Here is a 15,212-nt window from a genome sequence, read left to right on the forward strand (position 1 = left end):
TGGTTTTCAGCGAAAGGGAGGGGTGGCACACACACACACACACACACACACGTTTCTAACATGTCAACGCACACACACACACACACACACACACACACACACACACACACACACACACACACACACACACACACACACACACACACACTCACTCACAGTTGCCTTAGTGATAAAGTTCCATTCAAGTGGAGCGTTGAGGAGCGTTGAGATCAGTGCAACATTAAACTGATGATGTTTGTGTCAACACGAAGATGTCGTCACAGTCACGGTCTTTGGACCCTCTTATACTTAGACGCAATTTTTAATGTACGAAGCTTCGATAACGACAGAATTAAAGAGACGGTGGATCATGTTTGGTCGAGTTTCGGAGCTGCTATGAATGTGGAGAATTGTTGATGTAGTCTGAAATCCTGAAGACTGCTCTCCTCTGAAGGCTGCAAATCAACATCATGCTGCGTTTAATGGACTCGATGGAAATCTACAGTGGTGTACAATACTCACGAGGAAGACATGTTCTGAGAGAAAAATACCGAATAAGACGATATATCCCACCTATCAGCATGGCGGGTCTCCTCAGTCTTTTGTTTTATTCCTTATTTAAGGCCAGCTCCTTACATCTCAGTGGGAAAACGGTTACGAAATGAACACAAATGGTCAAAACAAACAGCCATTATTTTTATAGCCTGCGCCAAAATGGCTGCTGAATAATTTTCCACACTGACTCGTCAGTCGTACCAAACTAAATACGCTGCAGCGTGTGTGGAGCAGCTCCGCCTGTCACTCACCAGGATTTACCGCTACTGTCACAGGTGTATGTAAACACAAAGGAAAAGGCATTTCCAGCAAGCTGCTGGGAGATGTATGTTTAAAGGGGCACTACGTAGTTTTTGGAGAAGAAAGTCGGATTTTCAGTATTTACAACATTGATAGACGTTAATTCATAATACAAATATTTATTTGTTCCGTAAACACGCTGTTCCAGGAGGAAAATAAACAAAAAGTTGGCAGGGTCCGCCACATATAAACAAAGCAAAACAATATAAATTGTGGTGAACAGCTTTCTCGTCTCATTAACATCTCTGCCCCACAACCACAGAGTGCTCCTTTAAAGTGCGGTCCTGCCGGTCCTGTCAGTGTTTGGTGTTGTGTTCAGCACCTGGTTGGTGCGGGACGTGCGTGTATTGTGTGTGTTGTTTGAGACATGCGGGCTTCCAGCTACAGCTTCATTATGTGGACAGCAACACAAGCCTCATTTATTACACGACATGTTGCATTGACTGGCTATAGGGACGCAAATGGCCTTCTTCCCACGGCCGCGGCCCGTGTTGCAGCTTTCTGGTGCACCACCAATATCCACACACACACACACACACACACACACACACACACACACACACACACACACACACACACACACACACACACACACACACACACACACGCACACACGCTTGCGCGCGCATCCAGCCTGCCCCTGCGAAAGGTCCGTTTTGTGTGCAGAACAAAGTGAGCCCTTTCATTGAATTGATTTAATAGATGCGTACTTACAGACCTCAGACCGGTGGGCAGTCTCTTTTCGGTATACCGAGGAGTGTTAATATGCCGCGTGAGGTGTCAAAGAGGCGCGCGCTCCAGGGCCCACCACTGTGCTTTTATTTGTCGACCAGTTCTCCCAATCAAAACCTCTCAGGCTGGCACAAGTGGCGCATCGACCGCTCTACTGGTGCATGTATTTATGGCAGCAGCGCTGCCCACTTACTGCTTAATAAATGAGCGCGCTGCGAGCAGCAGGCGGACTGTTCTATATGTCCTTCAGGGTGGAGAGGAGAGCACTCACAGCAACACGTTGACTGCCCTCTCTACACGCTGCACTGCCGTCTGATGACATTTAAGAAAACTCTATTACAATACAACCTGTCCTTTCCTTTACGTCTCAGTCCACTCTATCTGATGGACAGCTGAGGATCACAGCGATCACAGGATCACAGTGAACAACTCTTCATTTCAAAATATTTTCACTCATGAGGTTTCCTTTCCGTTCGATAGTTTTCTGGAACATTTGATTCGACTTGACTATTAAAAATAAACATATAATATTATCTATTCATTTATACATATATATGTATTATTATTATTATTATTATTATTATTATTATTATTATTATTATTATTATTATTATTATTATTATTATTATTATTATTAAAAAAACAATAATAATCACATTATTGTCATTATTACATGTAGTAGTACAATAATCACCATAATAATAATAATTATTATTATGATGCTGATTAATACTACTACTACAATTACTATTACTAATAATAATAATAATAATCATAACAATCATAATTATCATAATAACAATCTAAACGGTTTTAACCACCTCGTCCTCGATGTCCTCGATGCACACATGAAAGCGTGTGTGTGTGTGTGTGTGTGTGTGTGTGTGTGTGTGTGTGTGTGTGTGTTTAGCGACACTTGTTGCTTTAATCAGCGGGAATACCATCTTTGTCATGTTCCAAACATTTTACAGACTGACCTCAGGGCCGCAGGGTAATATCAAAATATCGTTATATTATTCTTGATGAAGATGTAGTATCTCTGATAAGTCTTAGACTATATTCAAATAACCAGGGAAACACTCACTCGATTGCTGAAACCTGTTGCTACTAAACGCCTTCAGCATTTCATTAAACAGGCCCTGCAACGTTTTATTCTACCTAGAAACTGTGCAGCCTTCAGGTTTGAACTGGAGAAAAGAACCTGTAATACGCATACAACTGCGGATTCAAAGTGGTTCAAGATTTGTGAGTGTGTGTCACTACAGTGAAAAGGAGGCAGAGTCAGGGCGATCTGACAGACAGAATCTGATCCGTATCTTCACTTCATCTTCACACATGGAGTGAGTGAGTCATCCCTTCAGACCAGAGAATACATTTTAGTCCCTGCTCAACAAAGAAATCTTATCTGACAGATTTGTGATCGCGGTCTGGTGCAGAGAGCAGCCGGTGTCAGTGAGGAGTTGAGATGTAAATTAAACCCGGACCCTGGAGGACAGGAGGCGTGGCGTTCTGGGGATTATCTCGAGGTGCGCCTCGCGGACCGAGCTGTGATTGGTTGGCGCTCCCGGCAAACGGCACGCGACTATGGATGTCGCTATAAAGAAGTCTCGCGTGCCGGTTCTTCAACTAAAACTAACTGTGTTGACCGTGAGCGCGAGCACAGAGCAACGAGTTGATCAAAGAAGAAAAAAAAGTGTCATTGTCTCCGCAACAACAGGACACAAAGATGGACACCGTGCTGGACCCTTTCTCCGGACTCGACTCTTTCTCTTCCCCTCCTTATTTCGACGATGATGAGTTTTTCACCGACAACTCCTCAAGAGACGGACACTTGGACACTGATGACTTTCTGGATGACGACGTGGACTTCCTCACCAGTCATTTCCAAGACTATTACGGCAAAGACTGCGGCGGCAGAGCAGCGCCTCACGATGGAGACTACGACATCGGCAACCTGTCCTTCTCCTCCTCGTCCTCCACCTTCTCCTACGGCTGCGCCGACAGCACCGCGGACATGTCTCCTCCAATGGGGCATCACGGCGGGCCGCTACTGAAGCGAAGGAGGCGGATGAGGTCTGAGATGGAGATGCAGCAGCTGAGGCAGGCGGCCAACGTCCGGGAGCGGCGGAGGATGCAGTCCATCAATGACGCGTTCGAGGGGCTCCGCTCCCACATCCCGACCCTGCCGTACGAGAAGCGGCTGTCGAAGGTGGACACGCTGCGGCTCGCCATTGGCTACATTAACTTTCTCGCCGAGCTCGTGCAGTCTGATCTGCCCATCAGAAACTCCAACAGCGAGACGCACGCGCAGCCAAAGAAGGTCATCATCTGCCACAGAGGAACAAGTAGGTCCATTTACAGCTTCCGTTGTATACACAAGGGACGCAAAGGATCCACATATTTTTACACCAGCAGCCACCTGAGCGGTGCAGATGTGCGGGTGAGAGCCTGATATTAACCTTGTCTCCTCTTGTCTCCTCTCCCCAGGGTCTCCCTCTCCCAGCGACCCGGACTACGGCCTGCCTCCTCTTGCCGGTCACTCTCTCTCCTGGTCGGATGAAAAGCAGCTCCGAGAGCAGAACATTATCCGCACCGCCAAGGTCTGGACGCCGGAAGACCCCCGAAAACTGCACAACAGATCGGGCCTCACAGACATTGAAAACGAGCCTCCTTTCGGCCTTGTGGCCTGAACAAAGACACCTCCGACTCGACCTGTGACACGCACATTGTAAATGTGAAGACTTCAGTGGATTATGTTAATGTCTGTTAATGTGCACTTGAAAGCGCGTTGTGAAACTGTGAACACCATGTGAGCTCACTGTATAGTTTGTATTTAATGCTGTAAATAGTTTTATCACGTTGATAATTTTATTTTTGTAATTCAGGCAACTGGCAATCATGTATTTATTTTTCCCCCCCACAGGTGATAATATATGTTTTAATTTAATTGCAATGGATGAGAGACAAACAATATATTGTTGTACGATGATTTATATTTATATTCACTCAGCGAATAAAAGCACTTATTGATTAAAATAACATGCCTATTTCTTTGTCATGATATATATATATAGGTGTTATTGTATCTGATCCAAAATGAAATAATATATCCATCATCACCATGTGACATGAGCAGACCTTCATATCATGATTCTAAAGTAACTGTTGAGCATGAAGCCTTATCATCAGCCGCCTGACTGACCGACAACGTGTTTAACATTTACATTTAACATTTCGTAGCCAGTGACCGCAGTTCGAGTCCGTGTTTCAACATTGTGGATAACTGAGGGAGACCAGGGGGGCAAAATGATCTTTTCTGAACCTAACTGAGTGTTGAACCTCACCAGACAATAAGCACAACTTTGTGACATGAGAAAAATAGAAAACTGAATCTAAACGTTGCACATAAAGGACAGTTTTAACCAATCTGTTTTGCAGAAATGTGCGTTTATCTTGATGATTGGGTTTTTCATTTCTGACTTTGGGAATAAAGGTTTGACAGAAATTCACAGAACGAGGCTCACTAATGATTTCACTGAGAAGGTTAAGGATAAACCTGGACTCCGTGGAGCGGCTCTTTTGATAGCCTACATGTACAATCTGCTTTTGGAGAATGGAAACGCAAGAAAAACGTTGTAATGTAAAACGAATTGAGAATGACAGACCGTTGGTGAAACCAGGGTTGAGGAGACAGAAGCAAAAGTGTTTTATTCCGAAGCTAAACATGATATTAACTTGTACAAATTGCATGTCCATGTGTAGCTATATTATCATCGGCCTCTTTAACCACTAGTTGTTGGATATTATCAAGAGATCACATTTAAACTTGAAATAAATGTTGGTCCTTCAAACAAAAAAAATGTTCATTAAACACATCTAGATGCTGGAGCAGATGAAGGGTCTGTCACATCACACTCACGTGGTGCTGTGAGACGTCAGCCAGTAAAGAGGTCACTTTGAACTACACGTCTAGAGGGGAAGCTAACAGTTAACCCAAACTAATACGGCCCAATATTGCGACATAAATATGCTAATGAGATGCTAATGAGAGGACACAGTATACCCACAACAGCTGAAGGTGTTTGAGGCGCAGGCGGGCGTGCAGCAGGGTGGGAGGCTGGGCTGCTGAATGCTGCTCTGTGCTGCCAGGTGCTGCCGGGCCAGATTTTCCCGTGGTAGCGGCATCCCTCCAACATGTGCCCCCGCGGCCTCCTGTGCGCTGCGGCCGCCCCCACACCGTCCACACTCCGCGTTTATAGCAACCATGTTGGCCCAAAGGCTGCAAACACACGGCTGAGGCGACATGCGCAGCACTGCTGCAGGGCCGCTGAGAGCAGAGAGAGAGCTCGGGATTTAAAACCCTTCAGCGTCCAACAGGTGGGTCTGCTCATAATCCTTCTGATCAGAATTATCATTTGATGATTCTCATGGGATTTGACTTTATTTTTTCTCTACAGCCGAAGCGTCTTGTCAGGTCTCTCCTTTTTTTTTTTTTTTAGAATGCCCTATACGTTTTAACCTCATTCATTTGCAGGTTGGGGGAGCTCCTGTTTGTCTCTCTCTCTCTCCTCAGCAGACTCCGGCTCCTGTGAGTCAACCGCTCCTCATTACCAGCGCGACAGGAGCATGTAATCCCATTACAGCCATTAGAAAGTCAAATGTTAGCGAGTCAATGCTGGGCGGCCCCGTCTCTTTGGCGCAGGGGCCGGTTCTGCTCTGATATGCGGCGGCAGGAACGAGGGTTAAAACAGTGGTAGCATTGTAGCCCCTCGCACCTTAACGCCTTTGTGCCGGTGATGGTTGTTAGTGAGCGGAGCGCAGAGCGCCTCTCCACACCCTTTGGTGCGCTCGCAGCCAAGCGGAAGGGACAGACTGAAATACTCTCGGCTATCTTGTCACTCCGGCTGCGGGCTTGGCAAGGCTTAAAAAGGACACGAGCATTTCACTGTGTGACAGGTTTTATTTCCTTTAGTTCTCGGCGGGCCTGAACATTAGAGCGCCTCGCCAAGCTGTAATTTGTAGGAGAAAAGCTCGGCGCTGAACTCAAAGGCCGCTAGTTCACCATGCAGACACGCAGCGCTTTACATGAGAGAGCCGAGCACCGAGCGCAGCGCTGTGGCAGGGACACACACACTCTTAGCTTATGGCAGATTATTGCTGACATTAATCTCTGAATTCTGAAAACTAATTCTGATTTTTTTGAAAAAGGAATCAGATTATATTATATATAGACTTCTGAACATCAACAGAACGCTTCGGTAATTCAAAGTCGTATGTTTTATATTCAGAAATTCAAACTCACAGTTCTGAGGAAAGAAAACAAAAAACAAACAAAAAACAAACAAAAAAACAAACAAACAAACAAAAATCCAGGTACGTTACTGATCCGTCAGATTAACTTCTAAGTGTCTAAATGTTCTTAACCACAGCCAGTCACCGCTCAACACAGAGCGATTTCACTTTCTACTTGACTAAATATGACAGAGAAATATCCTCAACATGTATCTGATGGCTGCTGTTACTCTGCCAGTCACCATCTCAAAATCAATTATCAGAGATTAAAAACCCCTAAAAACAGTTTATGATAACACGTGCACTTTAACGCCGCACAGTAGTCTTTAAAGTTGGGTCCTTGACTTTTAATAGTTCTATACATTTAATGACCAATACAAGTGATCACCTCCTTTGTGCCACATAATAAACAATGCTAACTCAAAGCATCTGAGGGCTTTACGGAAGGCCACTTTGAAAAATGTTTTAAAGTTCTGGCTTTTTTTCTCTCTCTCTCACACACAATTCTGAGAAAAATTTAGACCTCGGGGAAAAAAAAGTCAGAATTTTGACTTTGTTCTTAGAAAGTGCGAAGAAAGAAAGTCCTTCATCAGATCAAGCTTTCAGTGTGGCCCTAATGCTCTTCCGTACTTAAACCCAGCAGTTGTTGCTGTAACTCCTGCCTCCGTCCCCTTCGGCTGATCAACACACCATTAAGATTAAGATTAAGTTGTACAATATAAAACTGCAGGATCAAACCAGGCTTTTACCATCACACAATATTACAAGTGAATTTTAATGAGCTTCGTACTCAATAATTCAATTAAGTTTCATGTTTGTAATAACTATATCGCATATACGATACACAGGATGCATTTGAATAGCGAAGCCCAAACTTTGATCCCCAACTCACAATCAAATGTGGGTTATCAATGGGCACAAAGCCAGGAAATATATCGATGGGTTACTTTCCTTCTTTCATGTAAAGACACGTGTCGCTTGTTGCCTTTAAATGACAGAGTTGTGCAGCGGGCCAGTTATTCTCTCGAGGGTCTTTTGAGCAGGAAATTGCCGGAGATTTGCACTTTTACGCACCGGTCCGGCAGTGTGAGTATTATAGTTAGCGCCCATGGTTAAGTAGCGAATAGGACCACCGACAAAGATACGAGGCAGTCTGGTGTAATACTTCTGCGGTGATTAAGCGGCACCAGCGAAGGTGTGAAGCTTTAGTTAAACAGCTTTGCTTGATACGAGAATCAGCTGGAGGAGAGAGTGTGTATCGCCTCTAATGCTTTCAAATCCTCTTTAAGCCCGTGTGTCAGCGCGCTGCGAGAGCCGCCGAACAACAGCCACAAATCTGCTTGATTTGCAGATTATCTCGCCGCTTCGGTCACCTCTGATAGCTCGGAACTCCTGTTTCTTTCCTGATCAACTTGGCAACATTGTGCCAGCTGTGAGGCTGACGTGCTCAGACTCTCGGGGCTCAGTTTTTGCTTTGCGGGGAGTGTGATGCGTGTTGTGGTGATCAACAGGTGTCTGCTGGGTTCACTCTGACGGAGCAGGAACCAGAGGGAGGTGTGTGTCGGGGAGGGGAGGTAGCCGGGACCACTCTCCCCTCCCGTGCGCTCTTTTCTTTCAGACGTGACCTTCCGATCTAAATTACATCTTTATGAGCGCTTCCTTGTCCCGCTGGAACAGATCGGTCTCCGCCGTGTTCTCCGGGGATGCACCTGGTAGTTCAAACTTTGTCTCTTTTCATGTCCTTGCGCCTGAGTCCCTGGACAGCAGCTGCCTAAAAGCAAGCAAAGAGAGAGGCCCTTGCAGTGTCTTCGAGATGGGTTGGCACCGTTTTCCACGTCTTTAATGTTCCATCAGCCTTTGTGCAGGACACAATATGGCAACTGTAAAGCATGACGTTTTGCAATAATAAAACACATTTTCAATGATGTGACACCAGACTGAAAGCGCAGCGCGGGCCAGCCAGGCTGAACATCTCCCTGCGTTTGTTTTGTGCGCCCGCAGCTAATTAACAGCAAGGGCTTTTCGCCGCGCCTTGATAAGCCAATTAAATTTATGTCTCCTGTTTTTTTTTTCTTCAGGAGAGAAAGGAGGTGGATCTGGTGTGTTCTCCTCCTCGGAACGGCCATTTTATCTTGCCATCACCTGGCGCTTTCTCCACAAGAGAGCAAACTGTCCCCGGTGCCCCCGGAGCCATACGGCTCTCACCACCCTGCACCATTGTTTCCCGTGTTGATCAGTCATTACCGGGATTTAACAAATCCTCTATTTGCTATGTTTTGTGTCATATTTTCATCAGCAAGATTAAGCAGATGCTGCGATTGTACAATCCAAACTGTAGGGCTACTCAAGGCTGAAAGAGAGACGGCCACTCCGTTGCGAGCGAGGGAGAGAAAAAAAGCTTTGGGCACATCTTCAGAGGAATAAAACATTTAGGAGCCATAAACAGACTTCAACCTGCTCTATTTCAGCCTTTGTGTTGTTTGTGAATAATTAATGTTAATAGGGACAGGTTTGTATACTTTGAATGCGGGACCACAGGTGCGGAGTGACAGGATGAATAACCGGCCCTGATTTTTGCCAAAAGCTCGAGGGCTCTTGTCCAGGGTCTCCAAGCTGATGGAAAATATTGTCATCTCTTTGATTCGCAGCATTACTTTCACCGAGAACAAAGCCGGGTGATGAAAAGCTTATGTTGGAGTGAAACAGGCGATGACGGTGGCCGCTTCAGTCTCGTGAAAGAAAGAGAAAGGGGGCGAGTCAATGGCAATGCGCGCTTTTGGTTTTGTGCGCAAGTGCTCCATCTAACTCAAATAAAGGAGCCTTTCCAACTTTTAAAGGACCACTTTTTGCCTTTAATAAAGGCTGGACGGCTGTAGCCATTAAGCATATGGTGCTAAGGCGCTGGTCTTTTGTTCCCGTGAAGCCCTTGAGATACTAACTTGTGTTCTTTCCGGGATATTTAACTTCTCAAAAGCTCCAACTTTATGCGCCGGCAACAAGTGGCTCCGGGGCGCACGAGCAGCTTTGCCCATTGAGAGAAGCAGGGTGGCTAAGACAGAAGAGTTAGTGAGTAAATAATTAGAGGAGGGTTTCATTTCTTTATCACACACACGCTGTCCTACATTTTAGGGACATTTGTATTTCTGAGCACGGAGAGAGATGCGTTAGCTTGGATCTGTTCCAAAGGACTGTTGTTGTTGCGCATGGATATCCATGGCAACTCATAGACAGACCGCGGCTGAAGTGAGTGCGCATGGAGTCAGTTTGAACTCTTTTAGAATGAGAAAATTAAAAAAAAAAAAAAAAGAAAGAAAAGACTCAGCTACTCATAAAGTTCACTGTTGGAGCCCCCCTCAGGGTACGCTGTGAGTGGCGATAAAATATCAGCTGGTGCTGTAGCGAACAAATTAAATGTGAATCCACGTGAGAGAGGATGACTGCGAGTGTGTCATTAGTACATTTTTGCCTGTGAACCTCCTATAAAAATGACGTCCTCCGCATAAACTCTGATTTCGGCTGCAGTGCATTCATGCGTAAAAGCTGTCTGCCTGTTCCCACTGTCGCCTTGTTGCGTAATGATGCGTCTGCTGTGCGCGGGGATAATTCACCGTCAGTTGGCTGTATCTTACTCCCCCATGAAAGCACCACAGATAGGACACACTCTGTGGTGTGTGTGTGTGTGTGATGGCCCCTCCGGTGTCACCCATCCACTGACACGTTTAACGTATAAATCCAACACGTTAAACCATCGATTCCACGAGTATCGTATGTATGGAAACGTCCTGGCGTGGAGGCTTTAAATATACAAATGTGCCGAAATGACACATAACACAGCATAGTAATATAAACCGGGTCTCGATCTGCTACACTGACGTACTGAAACACATTTTTTAAGGCAAAAATATCGCTGCCTGCTGCTTAAAAATAGCAGATATATCACAGCCTACCAACACATCACTAATAGACTACCCTTGCTATGTTATTTTGCAAAAAGAGCGATTAATGTAGTCCTTGGTCTAATACGGTCTATATATATATATATATATATATATATATATATATATATATATATATATATATATATATATATATATATATATATACATTTCGTATTAGACCAAGGACTACATTAATCGCTCTTTTTGCAAAATAATATAAAGGGTAGTCTATTAGTGATGTGTTTTCTATATATAGATCTTCAACCTCCTTTCGATAAAGTCGGAGCCTGAAGCCGTCCTGTTTAGAAAACTAACGGAGTGGACATACCGGTAACAGGGTGTGTGTGTTTGTGTGTGTGTGTGTGTGTGTGTGTGTGTGTGTGTGTGTTGTGCAGTGTGACGGAGCCAGTTGGCCGCCTCTGGCCTCTGAAAACCCCCCTGGTGGACGGAACACGGCGGGCTGACCTCCGCGCCAGAGGACGGGGGATGCGCCTTTGACTGAATTAGCCATAAAGACGTCTTGCTATGATCTTTGTTGCGGCTGAAAGCAGGGTGGATATGAGAGGCATTGTGCACAGCTTTTGCGTGCCCCATCATGAAATATTACAGTCCATTCACGAGGAAACCGCTTTGAAAAGATATGGAAATGAAGCAGACGGGGCTGATACCAGAGCAGATTTTTAGAGTAATAAATAATGTAATAAATAAATGCGTAGGTAAACACTTCTTACACATTCCAGGGAGCAGAAATGATCTCAGGCTCTGAGCAGCCATTCATGACTGCTGAGGAGAAAAGCTCCACCTCAGAGAGCAACCTGCGCGCCTTGACAAATGATCCATTTTCTCTTTTAACGCTTTTTTTAAAAAAAAAAAAAAATCCCTGAATAACTCAACAAAAAAGTGATAAATTACAAATATGCAAATTTCAGTCACGGCCGTTTGTACGTGTGCGTCTCCATCCATCTCCGACATTCTGCGCTGCTGATCCCCGTCGTGCGCTTGAGGACACTCAGCTCTTTTGTTCCGTCCAACACTGACTTCAGCCTCCAGGGACGGGAAAGTTTCTTTTTTCTTTTTCTTTTTTTTTTTTTTTTTAGTTTAGTTTTTAGTTTTTATACCCCCACCCCCCACGCCCATCCCTTGCCCTGTCAGTTGCCAGGCTTCAGAGGTGTAAAAGCATGCATCATTTTTCACCAGCTTTCCGTTTTGATATCGACAAAGGCGGCTGCTATGGAACAGCCTCTCCGCTTGTTCGCTGGCTTGAACTTCACTGATGTCCGACTGCTCTCTTTTCCTCGTCTGAACGCGGCGCAGCGGGGATGGATTTGCAAGACAAATGCCGCTGTGTGTGTGTGAGGGAGTCGAGTGGCACAAAAAGGCCGTTTCAGTCAGCCGATGGGATGGAGAAAGTCAGCATTATGCAGACGTCAAATCAATCAAAAACAAAGGCCCGCATGCAGAACATCCTGACTTTATGGAGCTGAAATTGTGGCTGATTTTTCTGTCCCACTGGGAACACTGCGGACAGAACCGGGCCGGTGCTGAGGATCAGACGGTTTAACATAATGCTGCAAATATGTTCCACATTCTGACTTTCAGAGAGGAGAATATTTCTCAGCCTTAACAAGTGGCAGCTCCTCAGTGACACTTCCCTCCATGAAGCTGAGCAGGACTTTATCTCCTGTTTGTGTGTGTTTTCAACAGCATGAGGAATATTAGGACAAGACAACGTATCGAGGATGAAACCAGAATCTGTCTAAATGTATTTAAAATTGCTACATAAAAATGGATTTCCTAAAAGCAGAAATAAATACCCTGCATTCACATTGCTGACTGGAAAAAGCAGTCTATGTTTAAAGCATGAAAAATCAAAGTACTTGTGTGTGTGACGTCGTGTCATTTGTCTTGAAACGACTCTCAGATCGGTCAGTAACAGAGAAACGATCCGGTCCTGAGAAAACATTCGATTCAAAGGATGATGGTGCTGACATTCAGCATAGTGAGTGAAGCAGAACAAACCGTGTGTGCCAAGGATGAGTACATATAAATAAATAAATAAATAAATAAATAAATAAATAAATAAATAAACGAATAAATAAATAAATAAGAAAAAAAAATCTTAAAGGAACAGTTCACCCAAAAATGAAAACTCAGCCATTATCTGTTTTTGAAAAGTGTGGAGACATTTCCTGTGTTTTTTTCTTTTTCTCTTGTTGCTTTACGTTTTAGCTCCTTCAGTAGCTCCAGAAATATTTTGTAGCTACGAAACTTCACCCGACTCTCTTCACACAAACTTCTAATAGCTAGATTCCAATGAGATTTCTAAATATATTTCCTTCACTGCCAACATAATTCAGTCCAAATAAACATCAGCACCAGACTTCATGAATAAATACATCATTTTAGACTGCCAAATGTGCACTGTGTGAACATTTCTGGATGAACTATTGCAGCGCTTTAGAGGTAAAATATCCAAATAGTCAAGTAAGACATTTATTTTAACGCAGTTTACCTGTCAGATCATAATACGTTTTGTCATTAGCACCACGTTAAATAACTCTGTCTAACTGTTCGTCCTCGTCTCTCTGCAGCTGAGCTCCAGCCGGCTGTGCTGTAAGTCAGAGCTCTCAGTGGCTGGTGGCCAGTGCTGACTGGGAAGACTTCCAGCCTCAGAGGGACTGTGATTAACCCAGGAGCGGTCAAACTCGGCAGGACGCCCTCCACAACCAGCCGCTGCCATTTATCCACTTTCCAATGAAACCAATTACTTTTACAGCAAGCCTCGGTGCCGACACTATATGTGTTGTTCTAGCAGACCAATAGAGTATAGCTGTGAAAGGAGAGGCAGACGTGAAGTAGGAAACCCTCCTGAGCTGCTTCAACAGGCTGTAAAATATACCTAAAGTCAGTTCCCATGGTGACTAACTGATGTGTGGGAGAAGCCGGCAGGACACACAAAACCTTTTCTAAAACTTACCTTTGTTATTGTTTGTATTTCTACTGCTCATCTTCTGAAATTAGAACAGTTGTAATTGTAGGAATTGTAGCTTGGGATGATGACACATTTAAACTTTTATTTTGCATTGTGATTACTGCTTAAAAAACTGCAGGGGATTAAAGTGAATCCGCTATTAAAGCATTAAGCGATTAAAGCATCACCCTAGGTTCCGCAACCCAGGGTCCCAGGGTCCCAGGGTCCCAGGGTTCCAGGGTCCCAGGGTCCCAGGGTTCCAGGGTCCCAGGGTCCCAGGGTCCCAGGGTCCCAGGGTTCTAGCCCTGGGTTTCTGTGTTTGTGGCAAACACAAGTTTATGATGCTTACATATATTGTTCATCCAGACAATCTCGACAGATGAAAACCACTTTGTGATGTTTGGAGCGTAAATTTAATGCGTAGCAGTAAGAAGCTAATGAACGGACGACATCACGGTCACATGACTTAAACGTCACCACCACTAAGAGTCTTGCAGAAATGTTAAACTTATTTTGAAGTAAATTATTACTTTGGCCACTGTGCCTGCATCAAGTGGTCATGCAGCTTAAGATACAGAAGCATGTCGAGGTGTCTGACCACAGATCAGGTTCCTTGGATCAAATAAAATGATGATGGTGAACACTGATTAGCATATCTTCATTACATCCTCCCCGCCTTGTAAACCCATCTGAATTCCATGATCTCTAAAACCAAATTTAGACCAATCTGATGGAGTCATCATAATAAATATTCCCTGATTTCCTGATGAACAGCACTCCAGAGGTCAGAATTTTGAGATTAATGTCAGAATTGCAGATGTATTTTGAAAATTGAGAAAGAGAAACAACCCAGGTCACCAAAACCTGAAGCATGTATATTGTATTGAAGTATTGAAGCATATATAGATTATCATGCACCCCACATGACACCCCACAGAAAGTAGGTGGATCTCAATAGACAGACAGACAGACAGACAGACAGACAGACAGACAGACAGACAGACAGACAGACAGACAGACAGACAGACAGACAGACAGAAATTCCATTTCTCTTCTATACTGCAGCAAAACACAAGAAAGAAATGACAGGATAGTTGAGAGTGCTATAATCATCTGTTTAAAGTGAATATTATGAGTGATTAATAAATAATCCTCTGTGATTTTTATGCATTTTGTGACATTATTTCTTCCTCTGATCACTGGAGCAGAGTCTGTCTGTGTTCTGTTCTCACAATAATATCTGGTGCTCACAAGTAACTGGGTAAGTTTTTTTTTTTTTTTTTTTTTTTTTTTTTTTTGCCGTTAGGGCCTCTGTAGAATTCTTACTTTATTAATCAGAATTATGATCTTAAAGTCACAATTTCAGAATTTCTACCTTAAAGGAACAATCTGTAGGTGTGAGCTAGAAATGTTAATGAAAAGAGAAACTTTTTCAGTGACTTTTT

The 15,212-nt window shown here is 44.1% G+C and overlaps 1 protein-coding gene and 1 long non-coding RNA gene across 2 annotated transcripts; both read left to right on the forward strand.

Moving 5' to 3' along the window:
* Nucleotides 1–2,351: 2,351 nt before the first annotated feature.
* ptf1a (pancreas associated transcription factor 1a) lies at nucleotides 2,352–4,525 on the forward strand. Its single transcript, XM_037084408.1, has 2 exons — nucleotides 2,352–3,911; nucleotides 4,054–4,525. Exons 1-2 carry the CDS (start codon nucleotides 3,293–3,295, stop codon nucleotides 4,254–4,256), a joined length of 822 nt encoding a protein of 273 aa, XP_036940303.1. The 5' UTR covers nucleotides 2,352–3,292; the 3' UTR covers nucleotides 4,257–4,525.
* Nucleotides 4,526–5,681: 1,156 nt separating this feature from the next.
* LOC119011398 lies at nucleotides 5,682–14,412 on the forward strand. Its single transcript, XR_005072183.1, has 2 exons — nucleotides 5,682–5,943; nucleotides 13,388–14,412. It is a non-coding gene; the product is annotated as an uncharacterized LOC119011398 (long non-coding RNA).
* The last annotated feature ends 800 nt before the right edge of the window (nucleotides 14,413–15,212 follow it).

Source organism: Acanthopagrus latus, chromosome 21 (genome assembly GCF_904848185.1).
Source record: "Acanthopagrus latus isolate v.2019 chromosome 21, fAcaLat1.1, whole genome shotgun sequence".
NCBI lineage: Eukaryota > Metazoa > Chordata > Actinopteri > Spariformes > Sparidae > Acanthopagrus > Acanthopagrus latus.